This window comes from Pithys albifrons, chromosome 6 (assembly GCF_047495875.1).
Source record: "Pithys albifrons albifrons isolate INPA30051 chromosome 6, PitAlb_v1, whole genome shotgun sequence".
NCBI lineage: Eukaryota > Metazoa > Chordata > Aves > Passeriformes > Thamnophilidae > Pithys > Pithys albifrons.
The window spans coordinates 54302642-54322491 of record NC_092463.1 but is presented as its reverse complement, the minus strand read 5'-3'; the positions used below and the strand labels follow the sequence as shown (position 1 = coordinate 54322491).

Below are 19850 nucleotides of genomic sequence, written 5' to 3'. Positions count from 1 at the left end.
ATCTGTGTTTTCCTAACTATCCCCCTTTCTGTACTTGTTTCAGCTTTTCCCAAATATGCATTTTTCTCTCTCAACAATGATATTTTTGAATGTTATTGTTGAACGGATTAATAAATAATGTGGCTGTGGGGTTTTATATGAAAATCAGCTGAACTGTTGCTTTTTCAGACAAATAGGAAAAAAATACCCCTCCTTCGATTTCAGTGCAATAAACCAGAGAATTAGCAAAATAGATGTGACTGTTTTGGGTATTGGGAGACCTGTCCTAGGTCCTGATTCAGAGTAAGTTCCCCAGTTGAGGTAATATTCAAGACTTAATGTAAACAAACACAGAGTTGCATGATTTCCCAGCTGTCCAAGGACTTCTTAAGCATTCAACAGAACTGAAGTTTTGTGTGGTGCAATGTGTTTGTCAGGTTCTGTATTGTAGATAGACAGTGTTATAACTATCTCTGTGTACAGCTGCTTTATGGAAGTGAGTGTTGTACCAAATAAAGATTCTAACTTGGCTTAGAAAATTGAACTTCAAATATCACTGTAACAGTACAGAACAGACCTGACCAATTCTGAAATCAATTTCTATTGCCAAGTAATTGCTGCATGTAAGAAAAGAAGTGAGGAATTGAAGGGGTTTTTTCTCATTTGGCAGTTGCTGAAATAGTTCAATTTATTTAGAGCATATGATTTCATGCAATTGTGCCTGATTGTTAGTGCAGCTGTCAACAGCTTCATGCTCATTTAGCTAATTGCATTCTAGTAATATAACTAAGCTTATTTTAAGATATGCAGTTTTGTGCTTTCTTTTTCCTAAAGCAACTATGCACACTCAGAGTATTTGCTGCATGAAGTTCTGTGCTGTCACAGTGAAGCATCATCGCTTTGGAGGAAGTTGAAGAGCTTCTAAACCAGATTGTATCAGCCAGTCCAGTATAGGGATAGTGTCTGTGAAAAGGTGGACACTTAAATTCATGCATTTCTAAGGGCCTTGAATTGACTTTATCTTGGCTATTAGTTTCATCATCTGCTCTTTCGGAATATTTTGTAGTTTAACACGTAAAAAACTTTCATTTCCCAAGCAACTAATTCCTATTGCTGCATTGGCGCTCTCATTGTATGTACAGGATCGATGAGCTTCTGTTACATACTGATCATCTCCTACAAGAAATATGTACATAAAATGAAAAATCTGTGTAAGTTGTATATGTATGAAAAGCATCTTAGGAAGGTAGACTATCTTTTATGCATGTTGATTCTGGATATTTTTATGATTTTTACTGGTTATGTTAGCGATGTGATTGCAGTCAACAGTATGAAATTTGTAATGCAGTGTTGTTTTTATTTGTTATATAGCTTTATGCCAGTATATACAGGCCGCTAAAACCCGAGATGGTGGCAGCTGTTTCATTTCAAGTGCAACAGAAGGTAAAGGAAAAAGTGTGGGGAAAAAAAATGCACAATTCTTTGTTCATCTGATACTCTCTTCATGGACGTTTCTGTGGTTCCTGATCTTTTAACCTTCTAGACTCTTTCTTCACAGCTAACTTCTTGCAATAGATGGTGAATATCTTTTTTTCCTAAGTCTCAAAAACTAAATTAAGTGATCTCATGATGTCACTTGTATGTCTATCTAAAAATTGCATCATCTTTGCATCTTGTCTATTTGTGCTTTTCTTTGGTAACAAAATTCCACTGAAAGTGAAGCTTTAGCTACACTTTAATGAGAATCTGGAATATGTGAAGAGTGGCTTAGGAAATGACCACAGTCTCAAGATTGTCAGAGTTAAGGAAAAGCACAGATCCCTAATGACATAAACTATTACAGTGCTAATCCTTGCTAATTAATATCTGCAGTCTGACTATATGCTAACCAACTGTCTTGCATTTTCTGTTTCTCTTAAAAGGAGTGTGTCCTTAATTCACTTATCCTCGCATCTACCTGCTGATGTCCTGCTTTTTTGCCTTGTTTGAGCGTAAAAAGAGAATGAAACATTTGCTTCTGGTTTTGTATTTTATCTGCAGGGGAAAACTTTGAACAGACTCCGTTAAGACGCACATTTAAATCCAAAGTTCTTGCTCGTTATCCTGAGAATGTTGAATGGAACCCTTTTGACCAGGATGCAGTGGGAATGGTCAGTATGACTTAATGGCTTTTGTTTTTAAGACAAAAACTTACTTTGACAATTGAAGGCATTAATCTGTGTTTTCTTTGACAGAAAAATGGGAAGTCTGTTATAGATTGGAAATAATCGTGAGTTTCTCTAAATTGGGCAACTCAAAAGACATTTTCATGTAATTAGGTCATATTTTGGGGCAAATGAGTAAGTGCCTAGGAGAGATTTTTTGTTCTTTTACAGGTTTTTTATGTTATGTTCTAGAGAATTGGTAGAAAAAAAAATTGGTCTGCAATTAATGAATCTGGCTTTTTGTGCATAATTTTTCTCTTTAATGGAATGCAGTGTGTTTTTTTAAATTAGATAAAATGTAGTTCTTTGTCCGGTTTCTTGTCTTGGTGACCAAAATACTTTCCTTTATCTGAGATTGTATTTTGTTATTTTATTCCCATTGAGGCTGGTAATGAAATGGTTATGAATTTCAATAGACACTGGATACAGCCCTTTTGATAAGTTTCTTTTTTTTTTTTGAATTAGGTTCATATTGTGCAGAGATTTAACACTTAACAGAATTTAAAGTGAAACATGATGGCATTCTGTGTATTCTAAATCTCATTTTCACCAATGCTTCTGGGGGGAGAGAAAAGTGTGTTTTAATGGTTATTATCTCACCTTCTCCCTTTTCTATAGCTGTGTATGCCTAAAGGGCTTGCTTTCAAGACACAAGCAGATTGCAGGGAACCTCAGTTCCACTCTTTCATTATTACTCGTGAAGATGGCTCACGGACATTTGGATTTTCTCTCACGTTTTTTGAGGAGGTCACAAGCAAACAGATCTGCAGTGCAATGCAGACGTTGTATCACATGCACAATGCTGAGTATGACATTCTTCATACTCCACCCACAAACGACAAGGAGAGCTGCAGCAGCACTGGGGACTGCAATGGCACCTCTGTTTCAAAGCTCCAGCGGTTTAACTCCTATGACATCAGCAGAGACACACTCTATGTCTCAAAGTGCATTTGTCTGATTACTCCAATGTCTTTTATGAAGGCTTGTAAGAAAGTACTGGAACAACTTCACCAAGCAGTGACTTCACCTCAGCCACCACCGCTACCTTTAGAAAGCTACATCTACAATATTCTCTATGAGGTTCCTCTTCCTCCAGCAGGAAGGTCATTAAAATTTTCAGGTGTTTATGGACCAATTATCTGCCAGAGGCCAAGCACCAGTGAACTGCCATTATTTGATTTTCCAGTTAAAGAAGTTTTTGAATTGCTTGGAGTAGAAAATGTTGTTCAACTCTTTACCTGTGCCCTCTTGGAGTTTCAGATACTGCTTTATTCACAGCGTGAGTACTTGGGTTTTGTTTTTTTACCTTATAGTTGTACAAGGTCTTGTTGTTCTTGAATTCTAAAAACCACACAAACAGCAGGATAGCTGCATTAATGTGGCATGAGCTAATGCAGTCTGACTCATCTGTGGGCAGGTCTTAATGTAAAGGAAAGAACTGGAGTCGCAAAGAGAGAGTTGCATTGGCTCCTGCTGTTGGACACCTAAGCTTAAACCTTCGGGCTTTCACATAATCACCTTTATTTCTTGGGTTGACTGGTACCATTATTGTTGGCTCTGGAGCTGTGCTATTGGATAAAGCCATTTGCCTTCTTCCATGTTCCTCTCTAGCTGCTTAGCTGAATTCTTTCCTGTCTGGGCCAAACTACCCGTGCATTTTGAGAAGACGTGTAGTTAGTTATATATCTCAATCTGAAGAACAGTTAATGATGCAAATATAATCTCCTCTGAGTACCTAATGTAACATTCAAGTTGTTACTTTGAAGGGTAACTACTTTAAAAAAGTTTTGTTTGACTGAATTTAAATCCCCTATCTCTGTTAAGGCCTTGAAACAGTTACTGCTGAAGCCAAGTAGCTAAAGTTTTCTTTGAAGAAGATAAGCAGCAACTGGGCTGAAATAGCATGTGTATCAATTAGTGAGTACTGTGGGAGTGCTATCTGTTTTCTGTGTTGAAATTTGTGGTACTGACCTTCTTACTCTGCATCTTGTTGCTCTAACACAGAGTATGTGGAATTATGCCAAAAGATAATTTCTCTACTCTTTTTTTGTCCCAAGCTGACTAGCAGTAATCCAGACCTACTCATCCATAATGGTGTGGTTTAAAAAAGACAGACTGCTTTCTGAACACTGCTTTATTGTAGTGGTAAAGAGGCCTAAAAGACCCCAAGATGAATCCAGGAATATGCCATGGTGTTACTGAAATCTGTTTCTCATGTTTTCTTCTATTGAGCTGTCATGGAAATATGTAGAATACAAATTGTAGCTATTTAGAAAATATAACCTGCAGTTACTAGCAGCCTTTTCCAAGCACAAAGTACAGATGTTTGTGTGTTGAGATCTGTGCATAGACTAAAGCCAAAGATAGATTTGTGTGCACAGTCAAGGTGATTAAAAGTGTATAATGGCAGTAGGGTGTTAATTTATTGTATAAACTCTGTGAACTGCAGGAGAGAAACTGCCCAGTAACTCAGATACAGTCAAAAAACTTACTGGACCCTATAGTCGTTGCTGTCTTAGATTTAAACCCCAAATTACTTTGCTTATTGTTGATAGCAAATCTAGAAATCCGTGTCTATCAGACAAACTTCTTTCATGGTTTCTCCAGAAATGGATCAGGTGTTTATATGTTTGACATTTAGGAAGAGTTTGTTTATGTGGATACCTGTGTCCCACCAGTGGAGGATTCAAACATCAGTTTCTTCAGTCTGAAGAAGAGTGAGGGTCCCATTGGCCTGAGGCCTCCTCTGGTGGGATCACGTGTGCCTGGATGGTGGGAAGCTCCTCAAGAAAAGCAGTGCATACCTCGCCATATGGGAATAGCATTCCCAGATCTCTTCTTGGGCTGTTATGTTATGAGTAACTCTTTTCTCCCAGGCTGGAGCTCAACTGACTCCTGGACTAGTCCTCTGTGGTCTGAGTTCTCTTTCCAAGTCATATTTATAGGTTCAAGTTTCTGTCTTGGGGTCTTTCCAAGTGTCTGATCAGTGGCTAATTAAAGAAGCTTAAAATAGCCCTGGGAACACTTGAGTTTCTTGTTTGTAGGCACAGACATTTGGAGTTCAAAGGACTCATGATGAGTTACTGTGGTTTCTGTCCACTGTTCCCCTGTCTCACCCCAAGCTTCAGCTCAGTTGGACTGTTGTACCTTATGGAAGTGTCCAGTCTCTCTGTCAAGTTGTCACCTATAGTTTTTGACTGAAAAGTCTTCCTTCAGTAGGTAAAGAATTGTACTTGTTTGCTCACTTTTGGCCCTCCCCTTTGGTGAACTGGCTGCAGCAGTGCCTTCCCAGTCACAGTAGCCAATGTTCTTTGAAACATAGCTTAGGTAGTTTCTGAGGGATTTAATCCCTGTGCTTTTTTCCCCCCTTTTCTTTTGGAGAGTTTGTTTGCTTTTGGGGTTTTTTTTAGATGGAATATGCTCCTAATACATTCTGCTTTCTTCATTATGGTTGAGTAACATCTGGTTTTTGTTGTTTGTAAAACAGGGAAGGTTGAATGGAGATACACGTTATGGTGCACTTCCATTCTAAGTGGAATCAGAAATTGCTTTAATTCTGTAAAGGCTTGATCACATTCTGGCATGCACACCAGTATGAGGTCTAGATTGTTCTTCAGAATATAAATATTACTGTTTTTAGCATCCTTTGGGTTTGCTTAATCTCTTGGTGCTCAAACCCAGGACATTTGTGGTGGTGGCGATAATGTCTTGTTCTGCTTTGTCAGATGAGGTTATGATATTCATTGAATGGTTTTAGATTTAGAACAGTATGTGTCAGGATCATAGGGTTTGTAAGATTTACTTAAAAAAACCAAACCCCAACAACAAACAAGCATAACAATAAAATTCTACCAAAATAAAAACCAAACTCCAAAACTCTTGGTGGTCTGGGTTGCAACAAAAAAAGCATGACAGGCAGATTGAGGGAGGTGATTCTCCCACTCTGCTCTGATAACACCCACCCCGGAATACTTTGTCCAGCTCTGGGACCCGCAACACAGGAAGGACATGGACCTGGTGGATTGAGCCCAGAGGAGGCCATGAAGATCAGAGGGCTGAAGCACCTCTCCTGTGAAGGCAGGCTGAGAGAGCTGGGGCTGTTCAGCCTGGAGAAGAGAATGATACAGAGAGACCTTTAGAGCCCCTTCCAGTACCTGAAGGGGCTACAAGAGAGCTGGATAGGGACTTTGGGCAAGAGTGTGGAGTGACAGCACAAGGGGGAATGGTGAAATAATGCTGAAAGAGGGTTAGATTAGATATGATGAAGGAATTCTTTATTGGGAGGATGGTGAGGCACCGGATCAGGTTGTCCAGAGAAGCTGTGGATGCCCCATCCCTGGACATGAATTTTGAGCAACTTGTTCTGATGGAAGGTGTCCCCTGCCCATGGTAGGGGGTTTGAAATGAGAGGAACTCTAAGGTCCCTACCAACCCAAACCTTTCTATGATTCTGTGACTCTGACTTTGCTGGCAAGTGCAGTGCTGTATAAAACAAATTATTTAGCATATGAAGTTGCAATTAGTGCTTGGAGTAGGAGTGACTTCACTTGACAGTGATTGTGTTTTGGTTTAAGATTTCTTTGATGTGTTTCTGACTTGATGCCTCTGGAAATTCTTCTTTTGTTCTACTATATTAGCACAGCCTGTGTGTTTTGGATTGGTGTAAGCCAAATGTAGGGAATAAATACCTCAGTTTGATTGTCCTCTTGAGAGACCTGTCTCCCATTTGGAAAAATGTTAGAGGCATGCAGGTACCTGTAAGAGAGTAAAGAATCTGAAGCTGCTGCTGGTACTGAGCCAGTGCTGAGGAATTGTGTCAGACAGTGGTGCTGGAGGCCTGCAGTAGAGCCCTTACCAGATTATTCTGTGGGAGGTGGTTTGCATTCCTGCAATTTATATTGCTCTTGTATCTGTGAAATATACTTATTCCTTATCTCAGATTGCACCTCAAGCTTTTCTGCAAAGTGTGCTCTGTGTTAAGACAGCTGTGAAATCTACTTGGAGGTGATTTTTCTAAACAGCTTAAAACAAAAAAATGGAGAAATGTAATGTGGTGCTGCCACAGACTGTGATCTTTAATAGTGTTATTTTCTGGGTATTTACTGTCTGCTGCCATTTAAAGTACAAATAAAGGGTTTTTTCACCTCCCCATTTTTGTTCTACTTGTTTAAAATTATGTTAATTCTGGAGATTTAAAGTATTAGTTTAATTTCTTTGCAGTATTAGTCCCATGCTGCCTCTCCCCTCTTATACAGAACACTTTATTTTTATGCCTCCAGTGATTTAGGAAACTTGCTGATTGGTGCAGCCACCTTGAATCAACCTGTCAGACACAGAAGTGAACACAAATAGGAAGTACTCTGGCCCACTGCTTCTACCAAGGACAGGTGGTTCTTACTGCAGCCACAGGTGTTTTGAAGTTACTAGTGAGTTAATGGACAAGTGCAACAGTATTTCATTGTGATCCATGAAGTAGGAAGATTAAGAGGAAGAAATATTCCAGAATGTGATCATACAATGGTTTTAAATTTGACCAAAGCAGAGAGTTTCTGTAGACATTCAACAAAGTTCTCTCTGGTGGAATGTGAAAACAGAGAGGTGTAATCATGGACCTTATGTCTGCTGCCTTCTTCCCATCCTGCTCCAGACCCTTTTTTCCAGACCCAAGACTCCTCAATTCTTTTCTCTGGATTTACTGGCTTTTTAAAGATCAAGAAAAATGTGTATGTATAGTAGATATAGATAAATGCTAGTGCAAATAACTGCTCATACACACTTTAAGAGATAATATGCTTTATCTATAGTAATTGGCAAGAATAATGAATCAACCCTTTTCTGTGTTCTTAAGTGGCCATATTAAAAAGTAGTGGATTTTCTTTTCCTTGCTCAGTGATCAGTCAAGCACTTTCCAAACTGATAGTGCCCTAGTGGTGTGTTATTTCCCTACCAGTGCTATTGTACACTATGAAGCCAAAACACTGTGTCATTGGCACCAGAATAAGCACATTCTGATTTCAAGAACAAGAGCAACACCACTACTGAAGTACTTCTTCACTCTTTTCAGTTTTTCTTGTTGTTATTTTTAAATCTTCTCTGATTGTTTGGTACTAGAAGCGTGCTGCTTGCTTCTTTTTTAAACCCCCAAAACCCTCCATACCCTCTCAGGATAGGTATAGCTTAAGGAAACATTGAAGTTATTTTGGTTTATGTTTGTAGGTTTCTTTCCTTTGTCCTTGGCTTTTGCCAACAGCTCCTGACACGCACAGTGCCTGCAGAATGCAGTCACTGTTCCTTGTAGGCTGCCACTGTGCAGGCCAAATGGTTGGGAATGGCTTAAGCCATGTGGGTATCCAGGATCAGAGAGCTACATTTGCAGATAGCTCAGTGGCAGGGGCTGACTGCCCAGTGGACAGAAATTCTGAATTATTGATGTTACTTTGTAATTAATTTGAAAGGCTAATACTAAAGTTAGCTTAATGACAGAGGGAGTAGTTGTATTTAAATTAGCCAGCAGGATTAGACTGGGTTTTGTGTAGTAGGAAAACACTGTTTCTTTTCTGAGACTTGCTCTTTCAAATAAACAAGCTGAATGCAAACCATCTGCAATGTTGGTGTATCTATGGCTACATTTATAACTGAAAAAAATAGGGTATGGAATAGATTCTTTTTCGTCCTAAAGCTTATCATTAATTCATCACTTCCTTGCAGTCAGGCTGTGATTAAAGCTGCAAACCCAAAGTAGCTGTGCAGGCAAAAGCTGCTGTCCATGTCCACGCAGAATAGGGGAGGGCTGCTGGTAGTGTTCATTCATTGTCCCCTGTCGTGTTTCAGTCCAAATAAGCTTTTGGCAAAAACTTTGAGCTGTTTCAACTGTTCTCATCTGTTTTGATTGAGGGCCCCTCTGGTCATCATAGTTCTACTGTGAGGCAGTGACAGGTAGCTCCATGCAATAACCTTTTCTACTAACACAGTTTGATCTGAAAAGAAAAAATCAAAAGCTTAAGTTGCAGAATTATGACTGATGTTAACAAAACCTATGTTGAGTTCCTCTTGGGTTGTGGAACTCTTTACAGACCCCAAACTCTGCAACTTTGTCCTTAAACAAAATTAATCATGAATGCCAGGAATTGAATTTATTGGCCCTTTTTCTTCTGCTTTCTGAAGTCTGAGTGAAGGCTGGCTAAAGGATAGAATCAAAGCCATAACTTTGGGAAGTGCACAGTTAAGCTTAATTTTTTATTCAGAGTGTTTGCAACAAATGTTATTCTTGCAGTTTTCATCTTCCCTCTGCAACAGTGTGACAACTTCAGAACCCTCCACACCTGAGCCTGTGCATTCGTCTTTTCCAATTTCAGTGTCTAGTTTTATGAACATGTAAGAAGATGTGCACACCCCACACCCCAACACAGTTTACTGATTTTTTTCCCTTCCTTCCCTTCCCCCTTCCTTTCCTATCTGGAATTTGATATTGTTGCAGTATCATGATAAAGACATTCTTTGTCTCCAATTTGTGCTATATTTATAGTTTGACTGAAGGTAGAAATTGTCCTAGTCCTGTGAGTTTATTTTATCCTCTTTCCAGCCTGGCAGCTCAATAGCATATTTCAACAGTGGTGTTAGAACACACACTCCGAGTTCATCTGGTGTTGCCTCCCCCTTTATGGTGGGTAGATACCAAACCCCCTTAAATCAGGAGTTGCAGGGAGAGGGTGAGGTGTTGGCCCAGCACACTGCAGTGTGAACTGCTCTAGCCACCAGCTGCTAAGTAAAAATACCTTTTTGACATATTGCAGAGGTACATTTATCACTGCTGTTAAATTCTAGGAGGAGAGAAGTTGTTTTTACACTGAACTGGGGCTTTGGTCATACATTGCAAAGGATAAATGAAGCTGATCCTTTTTATTTTCTCCATAGTTATTTCAGTCACACTGTTGGGTTGGCTGCTACACAGCATGCTTTACAGAGATTGAAACACTCTTAAAAAGTGTTTATCTGAGAGATACCAGATGCATTGGGTTTTATCCAAGACTTCCATAGAAAGTCATAAGCATTGAGAATAGAAATTATTTCCGATGTGTTTCTTAGTTGATTACAGTACTGCCTCTGTACTCAAATTGGTGCTCCTGGTGACCCTGGTGTAGGTGACAGAAAGTGACTTAGCATGCATTAAGACTCAAGTTGTTCATTTCCATATGACTTGTAGAATGACCTACTTTGCCTTGAGCTCTTTGTTGTTTCAGCAAATGTGCTGGGTGTGCAGGTCTGGGCTTTCATTGCGATGCCACTCAGCTTGTCTTGGGTTTTGTGGTTTCTGTTTTCAAGCAAGCTCTTGTTTCTTAGCTTAAATTAATTTACTTGAAAATATTTGTGAAAAAAATTACTTTTTTCTTGATATTTTTCAGATTATCAGAGGCTGATGACCGTGGCAGAGACCATCACAGCACTCATGTTTCCATTTCAGTGGCAGCATGTGTATGTTCCTATCCTTCCAGCATCCCTCCTTCATTTTCTAGACGCTCCAGTCCCTTACCTCATGGGCTTGCACTCTAATGGGCTGGATGACAGGTCTAAGCTGGAACTTCCTCAAGAGGTGAGAGGAGCTTGTCTTGATTGATTAAATATTGTCCATGACTATGAGGGGAGTGAGAGATGAGCCAAAACAGCAATGCAAACTCCAACAGCCATTGTCAAGTTCTTGCTGGCTCTGGTTTGGATCAGTCTTTAATTCTTGGAGATGCTGAGGAAAATCTGGTGAAATAGATAAAGCCCTGCTTTTGAAATTGTGTGCTGTGATGAAATGAAACTGTAATTTTACAGGAATTGATGCATTGGGGTTACAGAAAGAACACTTTTTTCTTGTACACAACTTAACCCTGTAATGCTAAGAGGTGCAAGGAAGTGCAGTGTAAATTCCCCAGCTGTGGCCAAAAGGCCACACAGCTGCTTCTGTGTGGTGGTGACTGAGCAGAGCTGCACTGGCTTCAATGCTGTGCTGGTTCCTGTCTACATGAGTTGGGCTGGGTTTCCCTGCACTGAATTTCTGAGTTGGGGTTGATTTACATGGGTCCAACCTGCCAGGTGTCTGCAAAGGACTATTTCAGATTTTCTTCAGAATGAATGCTTCAGTTTGCAGCAAAATGTCAGCATGTACTTGAGCAAACTGGTGCTAATTGGGGTGGTACTCAGAAGTCCTCCCTCGTAGTGGGGCACTGGGTAGCAGCAACCCCTGTATAAAAAGGAGAAAGAAACAAGTGGTCTCTAAGGTTCTGCAACTCTTACATGGGCCTGGGAATGACTTAAAACTGCTTAGAAGTTGTTTTTATTTTATCCCATTGTTCACTTCACGGGCACTCTTTTTAGGGAAGGGTGAAGAGCATTTAAGAGCTGCTTGTGAGGATCAGGGGACTAAAAGTGGCTGAGCACTACTCAAGGTAGCAGAGGAAATACCTGGCTCCTGTTACAGTCTGCTCACTGCAGGTGTGACCTTGCAGGGGAGGAACTGGCTAAACCATGGAAACACCCCACTTACAGGCACTGGTGGGATTCCCTAACCTCTGCTGTTTTCTCTGACTGTTTTCTTGTATTACCATTTACATTTCTGGGAAAGCAGAAGTGTGTCAGGCACAGGGTTTTGTGGTGATGTTTTTTATTTTCATGATTAGGCAGCGCTACAACATAGCTTGACACAAAAAACCTTCTTTTTTAAAAAAGCTGAGTGAAATTAGACAAGATATTTTTTTGTGAGCCTCCAGTCTGGTCTCCATGCCAACATTGCTCTTTTTTGCAAATCCATATGCTGGTAGTTTTCATTTGTTTTTCCTGGCGAGTTCAAAGGAAAACTTTTTTCAAACTGTGTTATTTTTTTATGAAAACTGAAGTATTTAATCTCCTGATTTCTTTCTTTTCTCCATCTCTTTTTTTTCCCCCAGTGGCATCATTAATAACAGAGTAGTGCATGTCCTTGCCGCAAAAACAAACCATGGCTTTGGTTTACTAGATTTTTACAGAATTTCGTGGTACTGACAGGCCTAATTAATATGGTTAGTACTCTTTTTAGAGAGAATAGCTGATGATGCATGTGTGGATATGCATGTTAATATGCACCATGGATGTTTTCACTGTTATGCCAAACTTCTAGAAAAGACTGCCCTCCTTTGTAAAGAGCTTCCTCATTTTAAAATCACTGTAATACTTCCCATTAAATAAACATATTTTAATTTCAAATAGATATTTCAATTATTTTAAAGGTAAATAGTTTTTAAGAGATTTATCTGCTTATTTTTGAGGTTTAAAATAAGTTAGTTGATCTGCTTTTAGATGTTAAAAATGAAATCCAAGTAATATTGAAAGATAATCTGACACCTAAATTTACATTTTGTTTTACAGGTAGCCTTTTAAGAAGGTGCAGGAGTAGATTTTTGGGAGTATCTTACAAAGTTTAGAGTTGTCTGGGAGGAGAGGACGTGCAGCACAAGTGCCAGCAGCAACGTTCCCGTGTGGTGGGATTTGCTGCAGGACTTGTCCTTCTGAAGCTTCAGCTTTTCTCTTTCTTATTTGAAGAGTGAAACTTTGTGTATGATGAGTAGGGCTTAGTCTGAGAAACCCCCTTGGGAGTCATTGCTGAGTAAGGACTGTTGAAGTCCTTAGCACTGCAGGCTGGGATTGTAGCTATGGCACTGAAATGGACATGAGTCTTTAAGTCTCTTAGTAAATAATTAGGAAGTTACCCTATGCCAATAGATGTGCTTATTCAAGAGGCAAAGTAGACTGGGAACAATAGGAGCTTACTATTGTTGAGATTTTTATTGTAGAGGGTTGGCTTGAAAAACCAACCAACTTACCAAACCCCCACAAAACAAACAAACCTCCCCTCCCCTTCCCCTGTCCCGGCAAAACCTGCATTACAGCAAGAAATAGGTGTAAAATTTTAAAATGTAAAGCAGAATTCAAAGTGGGTGCTGGTCTCACTACGTGAAATTACTGATCAGTAAAGGCATTTCTGATATTAATAATTTAATCAGTCAGCTTTAGTATAGTTAACATTGCAGATTACAGGTTCATCTCAAAACTAGTTTGCATTATGATTAGGCTTTCGGATACCCTTTCCATAGAGTGCCAAAGAAGCTCTACACTTAATTCCTGACAGAAACTGCCAAGGAACATGAGTAATGTGTTGTTGTAGAACAGCAGAAGACGACATATGGATTACATTATTTGTACTTCCATAAAGACAAATCTATGATCAGTAACAGGAGGGATATTAATATTTAGCATTGCTTGTCTCTAAAGTTTGGAATGTATATGAACCTTTATGAAATCATCAGGGTTATGTGAGGAACTCCTCTAGGCTGACTTGTATATACAGTAAGTATCAAAATTTTCCTCACTTGTTGCAAAGGGTATATAGGGAGCTGTTCTGTGTTATAATTTATTCCAAGTTCTGCAAAAAAATTATTTTTCATTGTCTTGAAACTGCATAAACTTCATCTCTGTTGCTAATCTATTTACCTGAATGCGTGGGACAGCTGCTGTTAAAGAAAGCAGTATCTAAATTAGACAAGGGCCAGAGGTGAGCTGTTAGAGAATCTAATTAGTACTTCTCAGTTGAAGGGCATTGTGGAAAAACATAATATTGCTGTCTAGCACACCACAAATACCTCGGTGTCACTGCAAACTCCTTGAGTTTGGTTTTACAATGAAGTTTTAAAAAGACTAATTTGTCTTGTTTGAAGTGGTTTGGGCTGATATATGTGAAAATACTCAACTTGGTTAGGTTTGGCTTGGCTTAGGGCTTGCACAGATATGCCATAAGGCTTGTTTTGGTCTGCTTGTGGTGGCAGTCTCCCATATTTTAGTCACATCTAGTGCTTAAAGGGGATGCTTGAGCATGGAAATGCAGCTGTATTCTAGGAGTTAATGCTTTGTCAGGTGATGATTAAAATCTTCAACTAAATAATTGCATTAGTACAAAAGTCAAGTTTTAGACTATCCCTTGGGTACATCAGAAAACAATTCCAGGTGAAGAACTCAGTGGAGTTCACCAATGGCTTGCAGACCTGACTCTGTAGCCCAGTAAAACTGAAGAGAATTCTTAAGGCTATAGGGTTAAGTTTCTTGTGCATGTCAGCAATGCAATGCTTGTTCTCATAGGTATGACTGCCTTGCTGAGGGCTCTCTGTGCATGCAGGAGCATCCTTGTGGTTTCATTGATTGCTGCATCAGAAGCTTGTAAGAAACCCAGAGGAGAAGGAAGAAGAGGTGCTAGAATGAGGTGCTAGAATGAGGTGCTGCAGATATCAAAGGGGAAGGGAGGAACATGTAGCTGTTTCAGATGTTGCTGGCAAAAGTATGGTTTGTTTATCAGTAAAATTGATCATAAAAGTGGTTTAACTTAGCTTTCTCACAGATCACAACCTTAGCAAGAGCTGAAGTAAGATTGTTTTTTGATGTGTCTTTGCATTTCCTTTTGAAGAAACTTTTGCAGTGCTATAGCAATACATTTTTAACAAGCAAGTTAATGCTGGCCATTTCATGCTACTGGATTTGCATGTGCAACTTATCACAAATTTAGGAGAATGATAAAAATGGCAATTATTTTGAGTGAAAATAAGCAGTGCTGAGTTTTACAGCACTGGTTAAATAAAACAAAAGTGATATATAATTAAAAGCTGGTTTTTAATGAAGTGATCTCAAAGGTTTGGGGCAATAGCTTTTTCTTCTACAGAAATTGAAAGACTTTAAAGCCTAAAATCCAGTTTCCTGCTAGTATAAGACAGATTATATATTTCTCAGTTTTTTTTATTTCAGCGATTAAAATGATGTTATTCAATGCTACATCTTAACAAACTGTGGGCTTTTATTTTTGTATGTTGTGTTAGAAGATAAGGAAGATATCCTGAAAAGCCTGTTTTCTTCTTGGTGCTAGCACATTGAGACCAGACTGACCAAGATAATTATTTAAAGATAATCACTGCTTTCTGTGCATTCTCAGGCTATCTGCTGATTGATAGATGCTTGATTATACTGCAAATTTATTGACAGACTTCAGTTTTATGTTTTCCTGTTCTTCAGTGTTAAACAGCAACTTGAGTTTCTGAAAGCTTCCATGGCTTTAAGCTGTTCTGTCACAAATTCTAGGCTGGCATGGAGAACAGTAGTGCTGAGGATAAGTGCAGAAGGTCACTGTTTCCTTGCAGGCATGACACAGGAGCGTCCTTTAGAATTTAGGACCACTGTAAACACACTTTCCACAGGTCAGCTGTGTGTGTATAAGCTTGCATAGCCATGTGTGTTGTGTGAAGAGGGTGATTATTTGCAAGGTTGGGACCTAATGCACGAAGGGGATACAGGCTGTAGATGAACGGGTTTTACTTTTTCGGTGCTGTATTCAAGCAGAAGTGTCCTTTTGCCAGCATTCCTTCTGTACTTTTGAACAGAGCTGAAAGGGAGGGTGTGGGCTTGATGCAGGCCTTGCTAGGTCAGTGTGGGGCTTTGGCTCTTACTGTACTTGAGGTCAAATTGAAGAATTGCAATTGTCCTTTGGCTTTGGAATCAATGGGTGTAGTCTGGGCCTCACTGAGCCCGTGGTAAGTGATGCTGTTGACTTCAGGCTTTGGCACCAGATACACGAACATTGGTTTACTTAGATCCACATTTCTGGAGTTTGTAAGACTTTGACCTGGACACCCTGTTACCGGTGATGATAAAAGTTTTTGAGAAGGATAAGTTTTTAAATTAGGATGTGACACCCTTGTTCCTTAGTGCAGTGTCTCAGAACATTTTATTGTACATGATGCAATGTGTCCTCACCTGTGACAATCTGTGATTGAAGTGGTGTGTAACTGTTTGAGGTTTTCCTTTGATCAGAAAACTGAGATCTCAGTAACAAATAAAAGAATATTTGACTGTTCTAGAGACCTGAAATACCAAGCAGCTAACTTCTTAAGGATGCTCTTTCAGTTATATCTCTACTTACTCATATGAGTATATGCTGAGTATCTTGTCTATATCTTAGTTTTGCATGTGTAAAATAATGATCAGTGTATCCACAAGGTCTTACATACAGAGCTGTCAGCCATTCACAGCCACTCAACCCTCCAGAGACAAAATAACTAATCCTTTGTGGTCAAAGAACTCCTTTATTTTTCTGCTTTGTGTACTTGCCCAGTTCCTAGCATGCGGATTGCTTTGAATGACTGTGATTTCATAAATAACAAGTGCCATTTCATTTTTCTTAGTTTTTAAGGAGCAAAGCTCCTCTGTCCTTATTGGTGTTCTGTTCTGTTGGTTCTATAAAGCAGCACCATAGTGAGATTTACTGTTCTGGTGTCTGTTACTCATGGTCTGCTTACTTCAGATTTCATTTTTACAGAAAAATGTTGGTTTTGTACCTCTTGAAGGGCTTGTGAGGTGTCTGCCACTTCTGTTCCCTGAAGAACATGGCCTTTTCAGAAGTGTGTATGTTCTTGAGGATGTCCTCAGTCTCCCTGAATTAGGAGAGGCCAAAGCCATCTACTGAATCTTCTCTGCCTATGCCCCTCTAGATAGTCCTCTATCTTATGTGTTTTTTCCCCAATGTTTCCATATAGAGCAATTTTTGGGAAATGTAATAGTAAGTTGCATAATCATCATTAGTTGCTCAGAATGCTTAAATTATTGTATTGCTCTTAGAGAGAAACTGCAGAAGGGAAATTTAGCTTTTGGAAGAATTAGCAAGTTGAACTTAGATATCTACAACGAATTTTAGCAAACATTAGATTTGGCTTTTTCTTCCATTGGCAAGGAGTTTAATTTAAATGTTAAGACAAGAATTTCTATATTGGTAAGGTTAATATTTGGTTCCTTTTTGGCCAAGTGCTCGTTAGGTACAACCAAGCTTAACCAGAGTGATGTTTTCTTCAGAATCTGTGCTAAGGTAGATAATCCAAAAGAGAAGAAAATTTGAATGGCATCAATTAAGGGAAGTTGTAAGAGGAAGTAATACAATTAAACTCTTTGAAGAGTTTCTTAGTGGGTCTGTCTTGCCATTTTGCAGACGGCTTGAGACAAGTTAAATGCCTTTTGTTTTTCCTTGGCACTGATTAGTAGGTTTTGTGTCTGGTTTCAAAGCTTTATTTCTGTCATGTCCTGAAGTGCTTAGTGTTCCTGATAAATATAAGCCGACTTGACTCTTAATCATCACAGAGCCGTGTGTATAGTGGGAGTCTTGAAGCTCCTAAATTCAGGTGCTTACTTGCAGCATGGGAGTGCTTGTGTACGTGGTGTCCCTTTGGGCTGAACGTTTGTTTGAATGGGCAGCAGGTGCACACTGAGAGGATTCCCAGCCCGGGGCTGGGGCTGCCTTGCTGGGTGGGCACACACACCATCTGCTGTCTTGGAGCAGCACTGATATTTGGGAAGTTTCAACTGTGACACCTGCTCTATTTAGAAAGAAAAAGTTTTTCTAGGGTGCAGCAGAAACTGTTTCAGAATCAAAGTCTTAATTCTCTTTTTTGACCTTGGATTCTTTTCCAACACCTAGTTTAGTTTTTGATTTAATTTACAGTAAAGGATCTGTGTGAGAGCTTTTACACTGCTTTATATGCATTCCTTTGAGCATAAGAAGTCAATCAAAGTATTAAAATGTTAAAACATCAGGAATTCTGCTTACCTGTGTAACTGTGGGTGATACTGTAGCAGAGCATAAATTGGACTTTGTCATGCGAAGTTCTGTGCAAACTAGTGTAATATGTCCAATGGAGTTCTGCTTTAAGAATTTTTTTTTTTATTTTAATGTTGTAAATTCAATATGATATTTGTGTTTTAAGGAAAATTGACACCCTAACTCTGGTCTGTAGAAATGCCAAGAGATTTAAACCCGTGATAAGCACTAAATGTCTGTTTTCACAACAGTTCACTTAAATGAACAGGTCTTGTCAGGCACGTCATATTCTGGTCTTCCTGTGATCAGTCCCACAGCAAAATCCTGCCAGAACTCCTTTGTCCTTACTGGTGCTTCACTGCTTGTGTACATGGCTCTGATTTCTGGGATCATTCATCATTCATTTCATGTGATGTTAATCTCGTCCAATTGTTTTTCCCCAATTAAATTAAATAGTGCTTCCATCCTTCTGCACTTAATGAATCATAGGAAATAACTGGAGATATGTTTGTTCTCATAGACTTGGTAAGTATTTTACTGCAAAGCTGTAGTTAGACCTGAGTTCAGGTGTGCCTCCTAGAATAATGCAGTGAACTTGGATTGAAAGTACCCAATAATTGAGTGAGAAGATTTTGTATATCAGAGATGAAACAGAAAAATGACAGTCCATGTTAATTCTGCAGTGAAGAAAAACTGAAATGCTTCTACAGAAAAGCCAAGTTTCTTCTCTGTATGTAACTTTCCAAGCAGATTTCACACATGAATGGGGTTCTTGCTGTGTTGTTTGTAGTTATGTAATGTCTTGAAACAGATTTTGCAATGCAGAAGCCAAAAGGGGAACTTTTGCCAAATATAGAGTGAGGTAAACCTTGAAGGATGCAGAGCTTCTTTTGATCTTGCTGTGGAAGCTGCATAGGTGGTTTTTCTTTGTTTTTAAATTTCCACCCCCTGTTGGTCTTTTTGATGGTAAAGTAGTTGGATATTGAAACAGAATGGAAACCAGTTCAATTAATTTTTCCCCTTGTAGACAAATTTGCTCACTCCAAAGAATTGCCTTCGTTCTCAAGTTGTTTACAAAAACAAGATAACTGCAGCTTCTGCAATATCAGTACACTTATTAGAATAGAATTGACCTAATCTTTTAGAGAAGTGGACTGATAATCTGAGGAACAGGCAGTTACTTGCATATGCACTTGTATAAAATAGAATTGCAAATATCCTGTAGTTAAAATTTAGCTGTGTGTGTATGCAAAAAGTCACATCTGTACCTAATTTATGCTGCAATCTCTTTCATACTTAGTATGAATTTTCTTTCTCAGTTACCTCCTTGAAAGACCTGGAAATGTAGATCTTGTGCTGCTTTCTTCAAAGCCCACCGACCAGTTCAGTTACGGCTGGGGCAAGTCTGTTTTACAAAATAACCAAACACATGCAAATGCATTTGAATCTCTAAATAAGCACAAAACCTAAAGAGGAATAAAATGTGACCCCTGTGCTTAGTGATGTTGTAATGGTATCCTGTTCTAAATTAAATTCCAGGCTAACCTGTGCTTTGTGGATGTAGACAACCATTTCATTGAGCTGCCAGAAGACCTACCCCAGTTTCCAAACAAACTTGAGTTCATTCAGGAAATTTCAGAGATATTGATGGCTTTTGGAATTCCACCTGAGGGAAACCTTCACTGCAGTGAAAGTGCCTCTAAGATGAAGAGCCTCAGAGCATGTGACTTGGTTTCTGATAAAAGAAATGGGAACATAGCAGGATCACCTCTGAATTCCTATGAGCTGCTAAAGGAAAATGAGACTATTGCAAGACTCCAAGCTCTTGTTAAAAGAACAGGTGTAAGTCTAGAAAAGGTAAGGTATGAAATTATCTGCACTCTCTGTGGACCAGCAGTAGCAGATGGTCTGAAGTCATGGTCCAAAGACAGTTTGTCTGGCTTCACTAGAAAGAACTTTATGTTAACGTGTTCACAAACCTTGTGAACACCTGTAGAGACAAGGGCAAGCTTAAGGGAGAGGGGGAA

General features: G+C 39.2%; 1 protein-coding gene across 5 annotated transcripts in view; it reads left to right on the top strand.

The window, feature by feature from the left end:
• Window positions 1-19850, top strand: part of DENND5A (DENN domain containing 5A) — a 67867-nt gene that overhangs the window by 17789 nt on the left and 30228 nt on the right. For 3 of the 5 annotated variants that reach the window (XM_071558941.1, XM_071558938.1, XM_071558943.1), the window contains exons 2-6: window positions 1351-1422; window positions 2020-2129; window positions 2802-3462; window positions 10586-10773; window positions 19363-19680. In XM_071558941.1, the coding sequence (XP_071415042.1) occupies window positions 1351-1422; window positions 2020-2129; window positions 2802-3462; window positions 10586-10773; window positions 19363-19680 (1349 nt within the window). The remainder of the gene's footprint in view (window positions 1-1350; window positions 1423-2019; window positions 2130-2801; window positions 3463-10585; window positions 10774-19362; window positions 19681-19850) is intronic. The other 2 variants (XM_071558942.1, XM_071558940.1) reach the window with 1 other exon arrangement.